General features: G+C 41.2%; 1 protein-coding gene across 1 annotated transcript; it reads right to left on the reverse strand.

The window, feature by feature from the left end:
• Nucleotides 1-1,554: 1,554 nt before the first annotated feature.
• On the reverse strand, nt 1,555-15,852 carry LOC112267605 (Krueppel-like factor 15). The gene is made up of 3 exons (XM_024445808.2): nt 15,690-15,852; nt 12,442-13,951; nt 1,555-3,446 (listed from the first exon to the last, which is right to left on the reverse strand). The coding sequence occupies exons 2-3, from the start codon at nt 13,701-13,703 to the stop codon at nt 3,281-3,283; spliced, it is 1,428 nt and encodes a 475-aa protein (XP_024301576.1). The 5' UTR covers nt 13,704-13,951; nt 15,690-15,852; the 3' UTR covers nt 1,555-3,280.
• Between the last annotated feature and the right edge of the window lie 3,647 nt (nt 15,853-19,499).

A 19,499-nucleotide genomic window follows, 5' to 3' on the forward strand; every position in this document is an offset into this window, starting at 1 on the left:
TGTTTTTATGATCAATTTGATGTTATTTTAATGGACAAAAAATTAGCTTTTCTTTAAAAAACAAGGAAATTTTTAAGTGACCCCAAACTTTTGAACGGCAGTGAGGGCACTATTTTCACGTTCGGATGAAAAGCGTGCCCAGAGTAAACTGCCTGCTACTCAGGCCCGGAAGCGAAGATATGCATATTATTAGTATATTTGGATAGAAAACACTCTGAAGTTCCTAAAACTGTTTGAATGATGTCCGTGAGTATAACAGAACTCCTATGGCAGTCAAAATCTGAAGAAAAATCCGACCAGAAAGTGGGCAATCTGAGGTTTGTAGTTTTTCAATTGCCTATCCAATATACAGTGTCAAATTTCGTCCGATTGCACTTCCTACGGCTTCCACGAGATGTCAACAGTATTTAAAACTTTGTGTCAGGCTTCTACTGTGAAGGGGGAGTGAATAAGAACTGTTTGAACCAGGGGTCTGGCAGAATGCCATTAGTTTAGTCATGCGCGCGGCCGTGAGCACGAGCTCTGTTCCTTTTCATTTCTAAAGACAAAGGAATTGTCCGGTTGAAACGTTATTGAAGATTTATGATAAAAACATCCTAAAGATTGATTCTATACATCGTTTGACATGTTTCTACTAACTGTAATATAACTTTTTTGACTTTTCGTCTGGACCTAGTGCCTGCGCCTTGTGCATTTGGATTAATGGACTAAACGCGCAAACAAAAATGAGATATTTGGGCATAAATGATGGACTTTATCGAACAAAACTAACATTTATTGTAGAACTGGGATTCTTAGGAGTGCATTCCGATGAAGATCATCAAAGGTAAGTGAATGTTTATAATTCTATTTCTGACTTTTGTTGACTACACAACATGGTGGGTGTCTGTTTGGTGGCTGAACGCTGTAGCTTTAAAAAAAATCTGACACAGCGGTTGCATTAAGGAGAAGTATATCTTTAATTATATGCATAACACTTGTATCTTTCATCAACGTTTATGATGAGTATTCCTGTAAATTGATGTCGCTCTCTGCAAAATCACCGGATGTTTTGGAGGCAAAACATAACTGAACATAACGTGCCAATGTATACTGAGATTTTTGGATATAAATATGAACTTTATCGTACAAAACATACATGTATTGTGTACAATGAGTCCTATGAGTGCCATCTGATGAAGATTGGGTGGGATTAACAAGGTTATCTTTAAAATGGTGTCTAATACTTCTATGTTTGAGGAATTTTAATTATGAGATTTCTGTTGTTTGAATTTGGCGCCCGCACTTTCACTGGCTGTTGTCAAATCGAGCCCTGTTTTTGGGATTTCAGCCGTAAGAAGTTATTAACATAGTTTTGACGTCTTCACTATTATTCTACAATGTAGAAAATAGTCAAAATAAAGAAAAACCCTTGAATGAGTAGTTGTGACCAAATTTTGGACTGATTCTGTATATTTTGTTAAATGATGATTTGTTACCTCCAAACATTGATGATTTTTTGCTCTAATAAATTCACATGAGAAAATGAGCAGAAATAATAGAGAGTATTCTACACAGGATTGTTTCCATTTTTATTTGTAAATGCATCTTGGGTAGAACAAAGAAAAAATATATAATATATTCATATGTACTGAAACGCTCTGTTATGTACACGTTTAGGGGTTCCACTAGAAATCATCACAACCACAGACTTAAGATATGTTATTATAGTCTTCTGTGTCTTTCGCATTGATGCAGCTATGTACACTCCTGCGTATTAACATACATTCATAGGATGCGATAAAACACCTGTGTTTAAACAAGCATTAAAAATTCAAAAATTGAATGAAAGGAATGATGTACAATATCGTGTACCCCTGCGTTTTAATCTGCGAACAGTACATGAACTCTGCATGGCCGGTATCTCTCTCACCATACATATTCACAACAGGGCATGGCATACATAACAAACAAGTTTCAAGAGAAAACAGGACATCAAAAGTAATGACTGTGTCATGGCCTAAATAAGTGTTGTGACTACAGTTCCCAGAAAGCAGTTATTCTGGGTGTTCAGCACCGTGGTGTAGTAGTATCCACATACATGATGACCTCACGCCAACATAGGCTTGTGGGTATTCCAGTAACAGATCAGGTTGGGTAGTTGAGTTGAGGCAGATTTTGTGTCAATAGTAAAACGGAGAGCAAAATGGATGTGTATGCTGAGCGAGTAAAGGGTGATACATTTCCAATTCCCTTTCCTCATTGTCTCAAACCATATCACCATTTCTCCATAAAACTGTGATGAATAACTTGTTGTATTACTATTTTCTCCCCTGGTAAGGATGCTGTGGTGGATTAAGGCCAGACGAGTGTCTAACAAATGGCTTGAGCCACTTACACGAAAAATACACAACACTGCCTGGAAGGCCTGTTTAGACGTAAAACAATCAACAATCATTACCGTGCACAATTCTTTCTTTTTTTGCTTTTCGATTTGCATTTTCTCTGCCATTCTTTTACTTTCACCCACCTTGTATCAGAATCTGAGCCGGTGAAGTTTTTCTGAAACTTGAGAGTCCCAGTAGCTTATAGTGACGTGTTCTTATTTGTTATCAGTAGTTCATGTACAGAATTGACAATAGGCTCTGCTCCTCCCTTTGCATAAACAGTGTTCTGAATGAGTAAACTATTCTCTACCCTCTCTGTCAATGAGCTATGAGTGACAATGAAAAAAAACAAGGACAACGTTTCTGGGGAAACTTCAACCTGACTTGGAGAAAGTTCCAGGAAAACTTTAACTTGACAGATGAGGAATGTCAAAGACATTGGCTCTTAATGTGATAAAAGGCAGTCCTATCCAGGTAAAATAGAAGGCTGTTACTGAAGCAATTATACATTTCACCTCAAATGAAAAAGCTTATCTTACCTATTAATGAAATAGAAGATGAAGACTGAACATAAAAACAAATAAAAAAAGAGTACAACATGCAAAAGCACCAACAGCAACAAGAATCTCAAGATATGTTGATTAATGAGAAGATGGTAAGTGTCATTTGTTGGTTTCACATGGTTGTTCATTGTTTTTGCTTTCTACAATAAATTATAGCACAATATTTCTCTAAAAGGCAAGGCACACACACATAAACCTACTATTTCCATCTCTCTCTCTCTCTCTCTCTCTCTCTCTCTCTCTCTCTCTCCATAACTCCTACCACACTCTGACACACATACATATTCACATCTCACACACACATTCCGTGCTCCCTTGGTCTATGTCCATTGAAGAGTGATCCGGATGGGGTCAGTTTGCTGTGCGCAGCGTCCGGCTTCGGGGAAAGCGATGGACTTTGATGTGTTTTGATAGATGGTCACTGCGGGCAAATTTCTTCTCACACACTGGACACTGGTAGGGTTTGACCCCTGAGTGGGACCGCCGGTGCCGCGACAGCTCATCCGACCGTGAGAATCTGGGAGAGACACACACAGATAGGAGAGAGATGTCAATCATTTTAGAATAGAATAAAACATTATTGTTTACATAACATGATAAACAAAAAACATTTATCATATTTTAAATGTTCCTTGACATAGTACAGACAAGAGAATTTGGTTTTAGTTTCATTCCATATTATTGTCAAATGTTTGAGACAGTGATTCCGAAATGGTAGGATATACAGATTTGTGTATAGTCGTGATGGTAAAAGTCATTTTACAGCAAGTAGCCGATATGTTTTGCCTTTAGCAGTCTTGGGGCAGTGTATACCATAATAAGTGACTGGCTACACCACGTCTGCTTGAACCAGTGTGTTATTTTGCAGTAAATCTGGGCTTCTCCCTTTTCTTGCAAGACCTACTGCATCTCACCAAGCCTTGCTAGTTATGTAATATCCCAGACTGTATGTCATTAGAGCTGGCTTAAAGTACATGGATGAACCCTAAAGTAATGCTAGCAATGCTAAATAATTAGCTTAAAACACATGGCTAGGCTGAGCTAAGGGACAGATCGAAATTTACTGGGGGGAGGGGTGGTCCAAAATAGGGGAGGGATGTCCAACTTATTTTTTTGCTTTAGGGAGGTTTTTTATTTTATTTTATTGGGCAGAGGGGAGGCAGGTGTGTGTTTTTTCCCTGGTTTGCAATCACTCTTCTGCTTGCATTTTCCCTATAAATAATGGCTTGACTTACTTTTGATATTACCCTAATAAAACATCTGTGAGGATTTGGTATGGTGTGGCAATTACTAAGCTTTAGCTACTGCAGACTGACTCCGACAGTTGAACTTGAGGAAGAGGCCTACAAGAGTAACTCCTATAATCTAACAATATAATGCTTATCTTTAAACAAAATATTTGGATCAAAAATGAAAGAATCTGACATAAATAAATATATGTTACTGTGGTAGCACGCCACCGGCATATCTCTGTCTCTCTGGGGTTAGGCCTAAGCTTATCTTCCTTTATATAGGCTACATATATACATTTATTAAAATCTGAATATCATACAGTGAACTCCTTAAGCCTAAAGGCCTACGCATGCAATAACCGGATACATTTAGAGCTCAAATCTTTGACAGCTGAACCGTGAGATGGACAATTATCCCCCCCCCACACACACACACACACAACAAAATGTGGCTCATTTGGCCAAAATCCCTCAATAATGGATGGCGCTGACTGCGCCAGGTTGGATCTGAATGCATATGGACGTCCATTACTTATCTCAAAAGTCTGGTAGATTCAAATCATTCCTTTCATGTTGTCCGACGCCAAATTTTCCAAAAGGAAACTGAAATAGCATATTGTTTATAATAAAGACTTCCGAATATTCATATGAAAATCTGTCGCCAATTGGATGGCTATAGACATCCTAGAGATAGACATCCTAGAGACTCTGGCAAGTGCACCACTCTAGTACCTTTTTGATTATGCCTGCACATCATGGTTCACCAGCAGCCCCAAACATCTAAAAAAAAAAATCTATCAACCAAACAAGCTTGTAAGAATTGTATTTAAACTCCCCCCTTATACTCATCTGGAGGTTGAACATTTTTTCTTTCTCTATCTCTGTAATATGTCTGTATCTATGTAATTGTGTATGTATTCATGTAAAAAATAGGGACCACAATGAAAATAAGTCCCAGACTTTATTGTGCAATCCCGGTCACATTACAACATATTTTTTGTATATACAGTGCCAGTCAAAAGTTTGGACACACCTACTGGTTCAAGGGTTTTTCTTTATTTTACTATTTTCTACATTGTAGAATAATAGTGAGGACATCAAAACTTTGAAATAACACATATGGAATCATGAAGTAACCAAAAAACAAATCAAACTGTATTTTATATCTGAGATTCTTCAAAGTAGCCACCCTTTGCATTGATGACAGCTTTGCACACTCTTGGCATTCTCTCAACCATCAAGAGGTAGTCACCTGGAATGCATTGCAATTAACAGGTGTGCCTTGTTAAAAGTTCATTTGTGGAATTTCCTTCCTTCTTAATGTGTTTGAGCCAACCAGTTGTGTTGTGACAAGGTAGGGGTGGTTTACAGAAGATAGCCCTATTTGGTAAAAGACCAAGTCTATATTATGGCAAGAACATCTTAAATACGCAAAGAGAAACAACGGTCCATCATTACTTTAAGACATGAAGGTCAGTCAATCCAGAAAATTTCTAGAACTTTTAAAGCGCTATGATAAAACTGGCTCTCATGAGGACCACCATAGGAAAGGAAGACCCAGAGTTACCTCTTCTGCAGAGGATAAGTTCATTAGAGATACCAGCCTCAGAAATGGCAAATTCAAGTAACAGACACATCTCAAAATCAACTGTTCAGAGGAGACTGCATGAATCAGGCCTTCATGGTCCAATTGTTGCAAAGAAATCACTACTAAAGGACACCAATAATAAGAAGAGACTTGCTTGGGCCAAGAAACACAAGCAATGGACCTTAGACCAGTGGAAATCTGTCCTTTGAGTCAAAATGTGAGATTTTTGGTTCCAACCACTGTGTCTTTGTGAGACGCGGTGTGGGTGAACAGATGATATCCACATGTGTGGATCCCACCGTGAAGCATTGAGGAGGAGGTGTTATGGTGTGGGAGTGCTTTGCTGGTGACACTGTCTGTGATTTATTTAGAATTCAAGGCACACTTAACCAGCATGGCCTCCACAGCATTCTGCAGAGATATGCCATCCCATCTGGTTTGTGCTTAGTGGGACTATCATTTGTTTTTCAACAGGACAATGACCCAACACACCTCCAGGCTGGGTAAGGGGTATTTGACCAAGAAGGAGAGTGAAGTGCTGCATTAGATGACCTGGCCTCCACAATCATCCAACCTCAACCCAATTGAGATGGTTTAGTATGAGTTGGAACACAGAGTGAAGGAAAAGCAGCCAACAAGTGCTCAGCATACGTGGGAACTCAAGACTATTGGAAAAGCATTCCAGGTGAAGCTGGTTAAGAGAATACCAAGAGTGTGCAAAGCTGTCATTTTTTAAATTTTATTTTTATTGAACCTTTATTTAACTAGGTCAAGGCAAAGGGTGGCTACTTTGAAGAATCTAAAATCAACGTTGTTTAAAACTTTTTTGGTTAATACATGATTCCAAATGTGTTATTTCATAGTTTTGATGTCTTCACTATTACTGTACAATGTAGAAAATAATCAAAATAAAGAAAAACCCTTGAATGAGTAGGTGTGTCCAAACTTTTGATTGGTCCTGTATGTATTTTTTTAACTGACAAATAAAATCAATCAATCAATCCAAACTGTGCAGTGACCAATTGATGACTAGAAACATACATCTGTTACAAAACACCAAAAGGTTTAATGACAAACCCTCGATACTGGATAAGGGAGGGATTCATTTTCTGTTTGCCGAGATTGACATAGTCTATTTATTGTGGTGTTAAAAAAAGTAACTCATGATATTGACGTGCCAAAGTTGGTATGCTTTGTTTATTGGTTGTGTGGTGCATTCGCACAGAAACCTGTTGGTGGAAAATCTGTTGCATATATTATATATAATTATAAATCTGATTCCCCCCTAGCTGATCATTGTATGCAACTGGCTCTGATTGCATTGTAATGAAACAAACATGGCGAGAGCGAGCTCATCTGTGGTGGTCGGCGAACCCTCAACCTTCTAGCCCGTAGCACCTGAATGGCATTGATTGTTCCACAAAAGCATGCTGAAGTGCCAATGTTGTATCCACGTGTATAAACACAGGGTCGCTTGTTATTTGTGGTGGCAAACATTATTTTGAGTTAACTTTATGAGGGGGAGTGTGCTATTTTACAGTAGAAGGGGAGGGTCAGATGAAAACATTTTTGGGCAGGGGGGGTGCAAAGGCAATGCAAAAAAGGTTTAAGCTATCTTAATTTAAACACATGACCTTACCAGTGCTATGAAGATCATCGCTAGCTAGTTAGCGCTAGCTTAAAACCCAAGGATAAACCTTGGCGAAATCCTATTAGGAAATGCTAAGTAGTTGGAGCTTTCATACATGGCTATAGTCTTAAAGCAATGCTTATGTGGCAGTGTTAACTAGTTAGCGCCAGCTTGAAACAGATGATCAAGGTTAAGGCATGACAACTATTGGCCTCGCAGCAATCTCTCCCAAGCCTAGCTCTGTCAGTCTCCCAGATGTTACAGCCAGAGCTGACATGATGATGAATGGATACAATCTCGAGCCTGTAATTAAGCAGCAATGCTCAAGGAGTCGAATAAAAACCACTTTACTATCTGTCACGCAAACACATAAAACATGAGTCCCCACACCACGAGGAGATAGAGGTTTGGGCTCAGATAGCTAGCTTAGTAGGACACTAAATAGGCCACTATAGAGGGGCTATTTCCGTGACTCTCAAAATAAGAGCTCAGTCTGATGATAGTAATAAAATAATACTATTTGTTATTAATAACAGTAGGGTAATAATACAAGAGTGTGACTCTAGACCACACGTTTAGAACACAAGATGACACAAGCTCTACTACAATAGTACTGCCAATGGTAGTGGCTATTGAATAGTCGTGTGTACAGTAAGGTTGTTTCTCATTCTGGCCCCTTCCTGCTCAACAGTCCTCTCGTGCCTCGTGTGTAGGCACACTACTCTGAGAATAACCCCACCACCCCCCCACCCACCTACCCAGGGAGTCCCCCTGATTCGTTCCTTTGACTGACTGACTGACTGGAAGCAGTGGAATAACAGTGTGTGGAGTGTGAGTGCCCCTGGCCTTGTGATGCTATGATATCAATGTCAGCTCCAGAGAAAATATGGGGAGGTTTAATTGGATTTTTCTGTGCGCGTGTTCGTGTGTACACATATAAGACATATAAGACAAAGAGAGGGAGAAAGAGAGAAATACTGCGAGACTATGTGTACGTAAGGGTGAATTCTGTAGGTGTGCATGCATGGGTGTGTATGTGTTTGTGTGTGCTCACAACGTTCCCTTACCTGTTTGCACGTGTGTCTGTACACTCTTAGAAAAGAAAGGTGTTACCTAAAAAGGGTTATTCAGCTGTCCCCATAGGAGAACCTTTTGAAGAACCCTTTTTGGTTCCAGGTAGAACCCTTTGGGGTTTAATGTAGAACCCTTTCACACAGATGGTTCTACATGGAACCTAAAAGGTTCTCCTATGGGGACAGCCAAAGAACCCGTTTGGAACTCTTTTTTTCCCCTAAGAGTGTATGCATGCATGGCCCCGTCCAACTGTAAAAGTCTCAGCCTTAGCACAGAAACCTCACCCCGATCCTTCTCCCTTTTCAAGCAGACTGCCAGCCTAGACGTTCCTATCACACAGTCATGGTAACTATTCAGTGCTTAGCCTTTGTTCGTCTCACTTCCACACTAGTTTCCCTCAGCCCGATTGTGTGCAAAACAGGCCCCTCACACAAAACAGGCCCCTTACTTATACACACACTCTCTCTTTCTTGCTCTTCCTTCTTTCTCCCTCTCACTCTCTTTATCCTTTCTCACTAGCCCACTCTCTATCTCGCTCTCTCTCTCCCTCTCCCTCTCCCTCTCTCTCTCTCTATACCCCCCCTTCATCCAACCCACCATCTTGCCTCCACTCTAACTAAATCCTGTCTTTTGTGTCCAGACAAGACCCCTTTTGTTGGGCTGAGATGCATCGCCTGGATAACTACTAGAGAGATTTCTGTTGCAGCCGAGCTCATCTACTGGAACAGACTTGCAGCATTACAAATACGCGGCCACTGGCAGGTTGCCAAGTTGATGCCAAAGTCAACATAAATAAATTGACTGATGCCCTACCCTTTTCAGGAATATCGATTCCTCAGTGTGTGCAAGAGGAGAAGAAGTGGACTGCAGTCCATGAACGATTGAGCATATAAGGGAGGGCGCGAGGCAGGTAGCCTAGTGGTTAAGCAAATTGGGCTAGTAACTGAAAGGTTGCTGGTTCAAATCCCAAGCTGACTAGTTGACAAATCTGTTGATATCCACTTGAGCAAGGTATTTTACCCTAGTTGCTCTGGATAAGAGCATCTATTAAAATGTTTTTTAATTTTTTATTAAATATGTAATGATTCTATACAAAATAATAGTGCTGAGCGATTAACCAACATTTTTGTCATTTTTTATTTTTTAAACAACTAATTGACCAGAATCGGTTAAATTATTTGAACTCCAATTATTATTATTTTTCTTCTGCGAGCTCAATGAGCAATTTCTCTGGAGAGAAATCAGATCAAGCCTGAACTGTGCGATGTAGTAGGGAGTTGTAGTTTCCAACAGTATTCTACAAAGTTTAGTGCAGGTAATTAACTTGGTAATTAACTACAATGACAACCCATTGTGCGCGCCTACTTTTCCGGTTTGTGTGGGCCAGTCATGGAGAGGGAGAGGCAGGGAAAGAGACAGAAGAACTTGCGATTGAGAGGGATAGAGAGCAGTTGCTTCGCGAGGTATCTCTACCTGAAGAAAAATGATGATCTAAGTGATTGATAGTTGGTATTCAGCAGTCATTAAAGTATGCCTTATTTACTTTGAAGAACTACTAAAATAGTGATTTTGTCAGACAGCATAGGCAGCAGCTCTATGGAGATGAGATGATGATTTGTAATTAAATAATAAAGTCATCAAATAAAACAAATGTAATTTACACAACAGCTAAAATATTTTATGAAAATAATATGAATAAATTATGGTTAATAAGTGAGCAGTATAATATGCAGTCACTACCACCATGGGACTTATATTAATTGTTTTATTCTGTGTTGTTACAGCATTCAACATACATTTAAAAAATGATTGAAACCCGAAATAGAAAACTGTGATTTTTTTTATTTTTACAATCTAACCGTAATCACACCAACCTCAAAAAGCACTAATCACTCAGCAGTACAAACTAACATGCTGTATGGAGCGTGTTGACAATACATGTATAAACACATACACACGTACTGTACGTGTAGGGGATGTCAAAGTCATCTGTAGGATGTTGACTGGAATGCATTGGTGACATCACACCTTCCATGAGATCTAAAGGCAACTGTCGCTCACACAGTGACAAACTAGTCTTTTGCTCTAATGGCTCAAATGGTTGAATTGCATGTGATGTTGTATAGAAGGTTGCTAGTTCGATCCCTGGTCAGGGCAGAACAGAATGCACTCTGTTACACACACATACACTCACTCACTCACTCACACACACCACTAACAGATCCCTACTTTGCCCATGTGTTGGCTTGTCCCTGCTCTTCTAGCCACCTGTACTTAGTGAGGTCTGTGTAGGGCATGTGGATAACATTTCCCCTGGCTTAGAAAGCCAATTTCACCTGATACTGTCACTCTCTTGCCTGACCCTGTGTCCTCAGGAAATCAGCCAGTTGTACTGGGGGACAAGAGTCACACAGTCAATCACACACGTTCGCACACACACACTCTTACTCATGCACAATCCTGCACAGCTGTCGAGTCAGTACAGGAGGCGCCCGAGTTGTGCCCATGTGACCTCGACCCACATGCTTCGGCTCAGTTTTAGTTTACACCAGCAGAAATATGACACCCCCGCCATTCTCACATATCCCAGATATCTCTCTGCCTGAAAAAAAGTGTGAATCTGAGGGAACATGTTAATGTCTCTTGACAACCCTCCAATTAACACTTTGAACGCAGCCTGACAGGCATTAAGACTGCAAGAGCTCTGGAAAAGCAGATGAGGAGATAGAAGGCAAACAATGACTTGATATAGATTTCTTCCTTGCTTTCTATTTTCTGACTATATCTGTAGATGACCATGTGGGCTGTACTGCAAGTTAAATGTTTTATGTGACCTTTATTTAACTAGGCAAGTCAGTTAAGAACAAATTCTTATTTTCAATGATGGCCTAGGAACAGTGGTTTAACTGCCTGTTCAGGGGCAGAATGACAGATTTGCACCTTGTTAGCTCGGGGATTTGAACTTGCAACCTTTCAGTTACTAATCTAATGCTCTAACCACTAGGCTACCCTGCAGACCCAAATGTGTTCCTTTATTGAAGACTTTTTCTTCCTTTTAAGTGGTATCCAACTACTCCACAAGGGGAAATATCACTTAGTGCTAGACACATGTATAATGATTCACAGCACTGCTACTGTGGCGAATGAATCGTGGCACTGGAATAAAGAAATAGCATGTTGAGTGACAGCCAAATAGCCATAAGGAAACAAGCAACTCAATTCCATGTTTAGCGCCATGAACGATGAGCCTCATCGGCTAGCTTGGTGCTGCGAGAGAATGAGCCTCTACAAATAAGTAATGGAGCCTGTGGATCCTGTAAAGTCTCACTTTAAGCCCCTCGCTGGGGCTAATTGATGACCTCATCAGACAGGTCAATTCGGGTGCCAGCCACGGTCTGTGGTGCAAAGGCTTCCTTCCATTGAGGAACATGACACCCTGCGTGTACTGTATAGTGGACAGACATATAATTACCTCACTGCGTCCAGAAAGGCCTTACGGTAACAATAGGGTATAATCCATATCTCACACATGATTGTGAAAGCATGTGTTCACTGACTGGTCTCTCACTCAAAACCCCCTAAGCATTCTTTAAACAACCTGCCATAACCATAAAGCAACGTTGATCAAATCTCTCGAGATAACGACATCTTAAATTCTTGAGCTTCAAAACCCTGACACCTGTCGAATACAATTACGATAGCGAGTGTGTTGAGATGCGACATCTTAAATTCTTGAGCTTCAAAACCCTGACACCTGTCGAATACAATTACGATAGCGAGTGTGTTGAGATGATCTATTTCGATATATTGGGAAGAATGATCACGTTATGTGGTCAACGGTGGAAGCTTGCTATAGGTATGTTTACTACGTTGAATGTCCGGAAGCTTTTTGACATAGTAAATTCATAAAGCAATAAATCATCATCATCATCATCATCATAATCATAAAGTAATACATCATCATCATTGTCAGTGAGCACCCACTCACCTCCATCCACAGCCCGGCCAGGTGCAGGCAAAGGGCTTCTCCCCCGTGTGTCTCCTCAGGTGGGCCTTCAGGTGGCTGCTCTTGGTGTACATCTTGGTGCAGCCGGGAAAAGTGCATTTATGCATTTTGATAAGGTCCGCCACCGGGTTCTTCTGGAACTTCTGACCCCCCACCAGCAGCCCATGGCCCTGGCCCCCGACCGCCACCTCACCGAGGCCCAGGGGCTTGGCCGCGATGGGCACCGGTGCGATGCGCACAAACTTAGAGGAGATGTTGAGGCTGGTGGAGGGAAGCAGCTGGGGCACCAGGGCGAAGGTATGCCCCTGGATGTTGACCAGCAGCTGGGCAATTTTTATGTCCGTTGCCGACTGAGGAGGCTGGACAACTGTGGGAGGAGGCGGAGGAGGAGGAACCGTGGCACCAGGTTCCTGTTTGATCTGAATGGGCTGGATCTGCAGGATGACCGGCATTCCAGCGCTGCCACCATTTTCACAGCTCTGTGTTGATCCTGGCCTGTTGGATAATGAACCACTCTTGAACACGTCGTTGTGCGGGCTTTCGTTGTACTCCTGTGACGATGTGGCTGGTGTGCTTTTGGTCTCGGTGACGGTGGCAGCATTTGCGGTCGGCACAGTTTGGTCTGAATGCTTGGCCTCTGGCTCCAGCCTTGGCCCTGGGGATGAGGACTCCCTGTACACCTCCAGTCCCACCCCCAGCCCCAAGATCTCCTCCAGGCCCGGCCCCAGCGCCCCCTCCTGGGCCTCCTGCTTCATGGACGACACCACCTCCATGTTCTCCTCCAGGAACTCCTCTATCTCCTCTAAGGTAGGATGGAAGGACGGCTCCTCCATGTCCACTAAGGACCAGACCGGGAAGTCCACGCTCTCCTCCTTCAAGGCCTCTGGGTGGGGGTGGGATGGCGCGTCCCTCTGTGAGTCCCACAGAAAGGTGGGCAGTGACATCGGGATGGCCGCCCCGGTCCCTGCCCCACCTAGGGAGGTCTGGGACAGCAGAAGGTCCAGGATGCTGTCTGAGCTTTCGGCACTGGAGCTGCTGCCATAGCTGGAACTGAGCACTTGGGAGTCGGGGCTGGAGCAGGAGCGAGGGCTGGACGACTCGCTCAGGTCATCCTCGGAGAAGGGCGAAGGCATCACATGGTAGGTCCCCCCGTCCGTCACCATGTCCAACAGGCGGTATGCCGGTGGGGAGCCACCGTACGGTAAAAAAGTGTCCTCGCCGCTCACTAGGAAGTTATCCACCATTCCTGGCTAGGGGCCAAGAGAATGTTTCCCACTTTGTGTTGAAATTTGTCTTTCTGATACAGCAGTTTGTTAGGGTTATTCCTCTTGTTGTCGGGAGACGGGGACCAAATAAACCCACAAATGGGTCACCACAGCAAGGTCGTGCTTCGCAGAGAGATAGAGAACACCTGTTGTTCTCTCTCAAGATAAAAAAAGCTGGGGTAGAAAAAGTCTTAAATTCCAAGGTTTCCAGCCCAGATACTGTATATCTAGACAAACATAAATAAGCAGATAAGAAGAGAGAGAAGGTTACTAAACTCATTTTCACTATAATAGCAGACAAAAGCCTACAGGGAAAATGACAGATAGCCAAGACCTAATCACAAGTCATGAATCTCCAATGCACTATCTGTGAAGCAAATTATCTTCACACACACAGTTACTAGCTTGCACATGAAAAATATGGAATGCTGTGCATGTTTCCATTTCGAGTTTGATCGCGGTTGGCGTGAGAGGAAGCGGTTGTTGTGAGAGATGAAGTGACTTCCAGAGTGCTATGGGGCTATTGGCTATCACATTCCTTTACCTGTATTTCAGGAGTAAACATAATTTAAAATAACTTGATGATGTCACGCAACGTGAATTGTTCCTGACAAAGCACACTTTTGTCTCACACATTTACATTTAAATAGGTTTTTAGTGCATTTTATTTATTGAATGAATTTATAGAATATTCTTTCATTTGAACAAATGTTTTACTATATTGAATTATTCTAATTGTTTGATTCTAAACGTTGCAAGGAATTTCTTTATATTAATTTGTAACTAATTTGTTACTTGCAACACTGTCAAGAAAAGGCAAAGCTGAGCATGGATGTTTCACCCTCGCCTTCTCTGGGCTCTTGGCTCAGTGACCGACAGTAACCCACCAAAGGAACTGTCAAAGGATTAACATAAAGCACTGTGTGGGGCAGCCAAGAGCACTGAGCAATCCATATAGTACATAAATCACCTGCAAGCTACTTACAGAACATGCAAAACGCAATAAATCAACTCCAATTACTGGAAATTCACTTGAATGGGAATGACACACAATTGTTGCGACATATCCAGTGCATAATTGCTCCATTCATCTGTTCTGCTTGACCATGTATATATTGTTCACCTAGATACATGAATGCTTTTATAATCTCTCAGGGGTGTCAAACTCATTTTGCCCGGGGCCTAATTCAGTCTTTAATGAGGTCCAGGGGGGCAGCCTTGAAAATGTGTTATATTTCCTTGCAGTCAAAATTAGCCAAAAACGGTCCTTTATTCATCGTTTTCGGAATTGTTGATGCTCCCTGACTGTAGCTTTCATTTCAGTGATTATAAACTAGACACAGTCAAGAAACTGTATGGATGTAAGTCCATTATCATTTCTACACAGTTTCAATCTGGTTTTAGTCATTTTAAAGTATTGTTTGGAACCGGATTGAACCCACTTGCAGGCTGAATCCGGCCCGCGGGTCATATCTTTGACAGGACACCACTGCTATTGCCTAGTAAAGCCGCATGTGCAAATTATGTTCATGCAATTACGTGCTATTTCAATAATAAACACTGTATAATTACAACATACTAATAAGAAACGTATAAAACTAGATTTAACAAAAATAAGCTTATAGGCCTACATTTCAATGAAATGTAAATCAATTGAAAATTAATTACCTCTCAAACTACTATTGGCAGAAAAGACACATTTCTAAACATGTGCTTGTCTCATTTGATCATAACTCAAAATCTACAGATTATAGTTTTGAAGCAAACGAGCACATATTTTACCTATCCCAGCAGCTATAGAACGCGTAAGAAAGCGCAGCTCCAACGTTCCAACGTAAACATGTTTTTGCCCAGCAGTGTGCTGCGGCATATGGTGGTAGGCTGGAGGAGAAACGTACGCCCAATATCTCTTGCAGAATATATTCCCAAGGAAAATATGCGGGGAAAAATAATCTCTGATCTTACCTTATTCATCAAGCATGTACAAATCCCTGTTTAATTCCAATGTATTTACTTTTCCTTTGCATTCGTTGGGGAATCTCTCTCTAATGCATGCCTTGCCCTTGAGACTTGCCATGCAGCACCGTTCAGACTGACTAGCGGCGAGGCAGAGTTGTACTATATTACCGTCACATGACTGCTGGTGTGTGTGTTATATGAGTTAAAATAAGAGGTTGGATCTGAAGGCTCGACCCAGCTCTGCGCCGCTATTGGCCAACAGTACGTGGAGGCTGGTCTCTGAATATGTCAATCAGGATGTGTGCGCCTACATGTGGGATGTTTAGTAAATGAGGACAGTAATTTCCTAGTTTTCCTCTCATCCTTATTACCCATAGCCTGAAGAGCAGATAACTGTTGCGGTAAAAGGAGACTGGGATGTTGAACAATGTAGCCTATTTACCGGAGTCTCATATGACTCCCAATAGAAAGCAAAATAATAATTGATCATGGATGGATATTGGATATGGCTGTGAAAATGGTAAATTCTTGGGAGTTTATTTGAATTCATTTGAACACATTTCAATGGAAGGATTTTGCTTTCCTCGAAAGAAGTTCACAACACAGTGTTCTCATTATGTAGGCTATGAAACTGTTGGAAAGACTGAATATTCTGTATAACATTTTTACAATATAGCCTACTGTTATTACAGTGTTACAGTCATCCTCTCTGTCCATGCAATTTTGATGCAGCAAAACACTGAACACTACAACTGTGTAGTTCTTTGATAGTGAATGAACTTGACGAACATCATACACAGCAGTATGTCCTGTACTTCTAGACACCAATCCTTGAACAAACATGATTCAAGTTCAGTTACAAAGAGAGGAACCCACACTCAGGAAGAATGTAGGCTAACCAGTGCAGCCAGGCGTACTCAGACAGGAAGTGTTTAAAAACCATTAGAATGTGCGTGAACGTGCCTGTTTATTTGTTTCAGTCACTTCAACATTCTGAGAGAAACACATGGCGGGAGCGAGTTATCCTGGGAAACTGGTGGCTGTATCCGCATGATTGTCAGAGGAGAGTGAAAATAGATATTGTGATGGATTTTTTTATGCATGTGCTTTTCTTATAACTAATTTCTGTGTTCTATTCATGTGCTGTTCTAATAACCAATTTCTGTATTCATGCAATTGACTGATTGAACAAATCCTCACTTATCAGTATCTGCAATTTGGCAGTACGCCCAGACCTTGTTTTGAGAACGAAAGATATCTCGGGTTTCAAGGTCTCAGCTTAGAGAAAAAAAGCCTTGTGAGGTATTGGTCTGTCACATGTTATGAACCAGTATTGGTCGGTCACATGAATGAAACAAAACTGTAATGATGATATAATTATGCTAAATCATGCAAATATAACTTGTCTGTGTATAGACGTATATAAGACAACTGCTGGGATGGCCGCAGCAGAGATTCTGACACACTATGGTGCATTAAGTGTGTTGGAACCTCTCCAGCACTCTGACAATAAACAATGATTCGTATAAGATTGACTGTCCCTTTGTAAGAATTTCCCCAACAATATCTTTGTGATCCTGAAAATTACGCATTTGCTTTTTCTTGCCGTTGATATATTGCTGGTAGTGGATAGAATACAGTGCATTACACATACCACCTGAAAGGTGGAATGTTTTCTTCATTATCTCTTTTTTTGGAGGAAATAATATACATTTGAATAAGCAGTTAATAACCACAGTGTCTATTCTTCTACATTAAAATATTTCTACAGTATATATTTCTTCAACATTGATATATTTCTATGCAGTATATCATTCTGTACTGTATTCTACCGCCTGAGGCCAACTGACATCACTACCAGTACCACTCTCTCTCCCTCATCAGCTCAAGTGCACAGTATGGGACCTGACCACTGTCACAGTCTGTCAGCGGGGGTCTGGCTGGTAGGAATGTATTAGTGCGAATGTAATACCGTGTTGTACAACGTGCCAGCCTGTCTGGTCTGTCTGGAAGGCAAACAGCAGGCCATGGCTGACCTGCTCTGACCTTCTAATGCGCACATCAAACAGCTGGGAGACCTGTTGTGATCGTCATCCCGCTCCGGGTCACTCCCTGGATTAGACCTGGGCCGTGTTCATTAGGCGTCAAAGGACTGCAACATAATTGAAACAGGGAGATTACCTAAGAAATCATAACTTTTGCTTTCCGCTGCAAAACGTTTTAAAAGGTTTTCTGCCCTAATGGATGTTACCCCGGAGGGATGCAGAAGGGGATCGAGAGAGGCGTTGAGCCACAGATTAGTCACTTTGCCTTTGTCCTACTTCCTGGCCCTTGAGGGACCGGATAGCGATCATATTTGGAGCCAGAAAATGTTGGTTAATGTGTTAAACTAACTGTATCCTTAATGACAGGCCACAGGATATGGTACATTTGAATAACTGTGGAAAACTGTAGCCATATATGTTAAAACATACATGGTGTGGACAAGATGTCACAGTGACATATATTGTATGTGTTAATATGTTGACAAATAAGTTGAAATGATACATGCATTTTTAAATATATGTTTTTACTTTATTCAAAGAATCCCATTGAGATCTAAAATCTCTTTGCCAAGGCAGACCATAGCCAAGGAAGCAGATCCAGTATAAAACACAGAAAATCATACAACAAAGAAACAAAAACATACAGTCTATATTCTATCTAGCCATCTAGGGCTAAAACAGTGACACACGTCCTGCAGCATATACACAGTTGCATATACACAAAAGGGTTCCAAAAGGGTTCCTCTGCTTTCTCTATGAAATAACCTAAAAGGGTTCCTCAAAAGGTTATTTCATAGAGAAAGCAGAGGAACCCTTTTAGGTTCCAGGTAGAAACCTTTTTGTCTTTAGAAATACATTGACGGTTACTAACTATGACTGATAGCTTACAGCGAGTAGTATTCATATTCTTATATACAGTACAGTTAAAGTAGATCTTTAGAAAGAGGAGAGGTGCTGTGACACAATATGGCTGTTATTTGTTTTTTAAAGCTAAACTTGCTTTTTGCCTGAGTAACCTCTAGTGGCAGAGCATTCCACGATGACATGGCTCTATACATAACTGAGTGACTCATTAAATCTGTCTTTGGTTTGGGTACCGTAAAGAAACCCATAGTGGCATGTCTGGTGGGGTATGTACAGTATGTCTGCAAACAGACTGTACAAGCGGTTAGGCATTTTCAACACACAAATGTTTCTTAAAAAGACTAGAAGAGAAGTAGTCAGTTCTCCTCAACCCTCAACCATGAAAAACTATTAAGCATGTTGTTGATGTTAGTGTTGTGTGTGCAGTTAAGAGCAAGGCGTGCTGCTTTGTTTTGGGCCAGATGCAGCTTTACTAGGTCTTTCTTTGCTGCGCCTGACCATATTAACGGACAGTAATCAAGATGGGACAAATTCAAAGCCTGAACAACTTTAGCAGTTGATCTTCGTGTCAAAAACACAGAACATATTTTTATAACAGACATACTTCTTCCACCTTCACAACACCTTTGACAATATGACTTGACCATGATAACTGACCATCCAGTTCATGTTAAAATCTATTGGAGATTCAATTAAGGGAAAAAAATGGAGACTGTGCGTGTGTGTGAGCTTTGACAAAACACCAGTATTAGACTGACGGTCTGACTTTTGTCGGCCACTATTAACACAAGACCAGCATGGCACAACTCCAGTCCTGTCAGAAGCATTTGTAAGGATTTGAACAACCCTTCAAACTTTACCCATAACATAATTTTTAAAAAATGTAGGTAGAGAAATTAAGCCACTG

The sequence above is a fragment of the Oncorhynchus tshawytscha genome, linkage group LG02 (genome assembly GCF_018296145.1).
Source record: "Oncorhynchus tshawytscha isolate Ot180627B linkage group LG02, Otsh_v2.0, whole genome shotgun sequence".
NCBI classification, from domain to species: domain Eukaryota; kingdom Metazoa; phylum Chordata; class Actinopteri; order Salmoniformes; family Salmonidae; genus Oncorhynchus; species Oncorhynchus tshawytscha.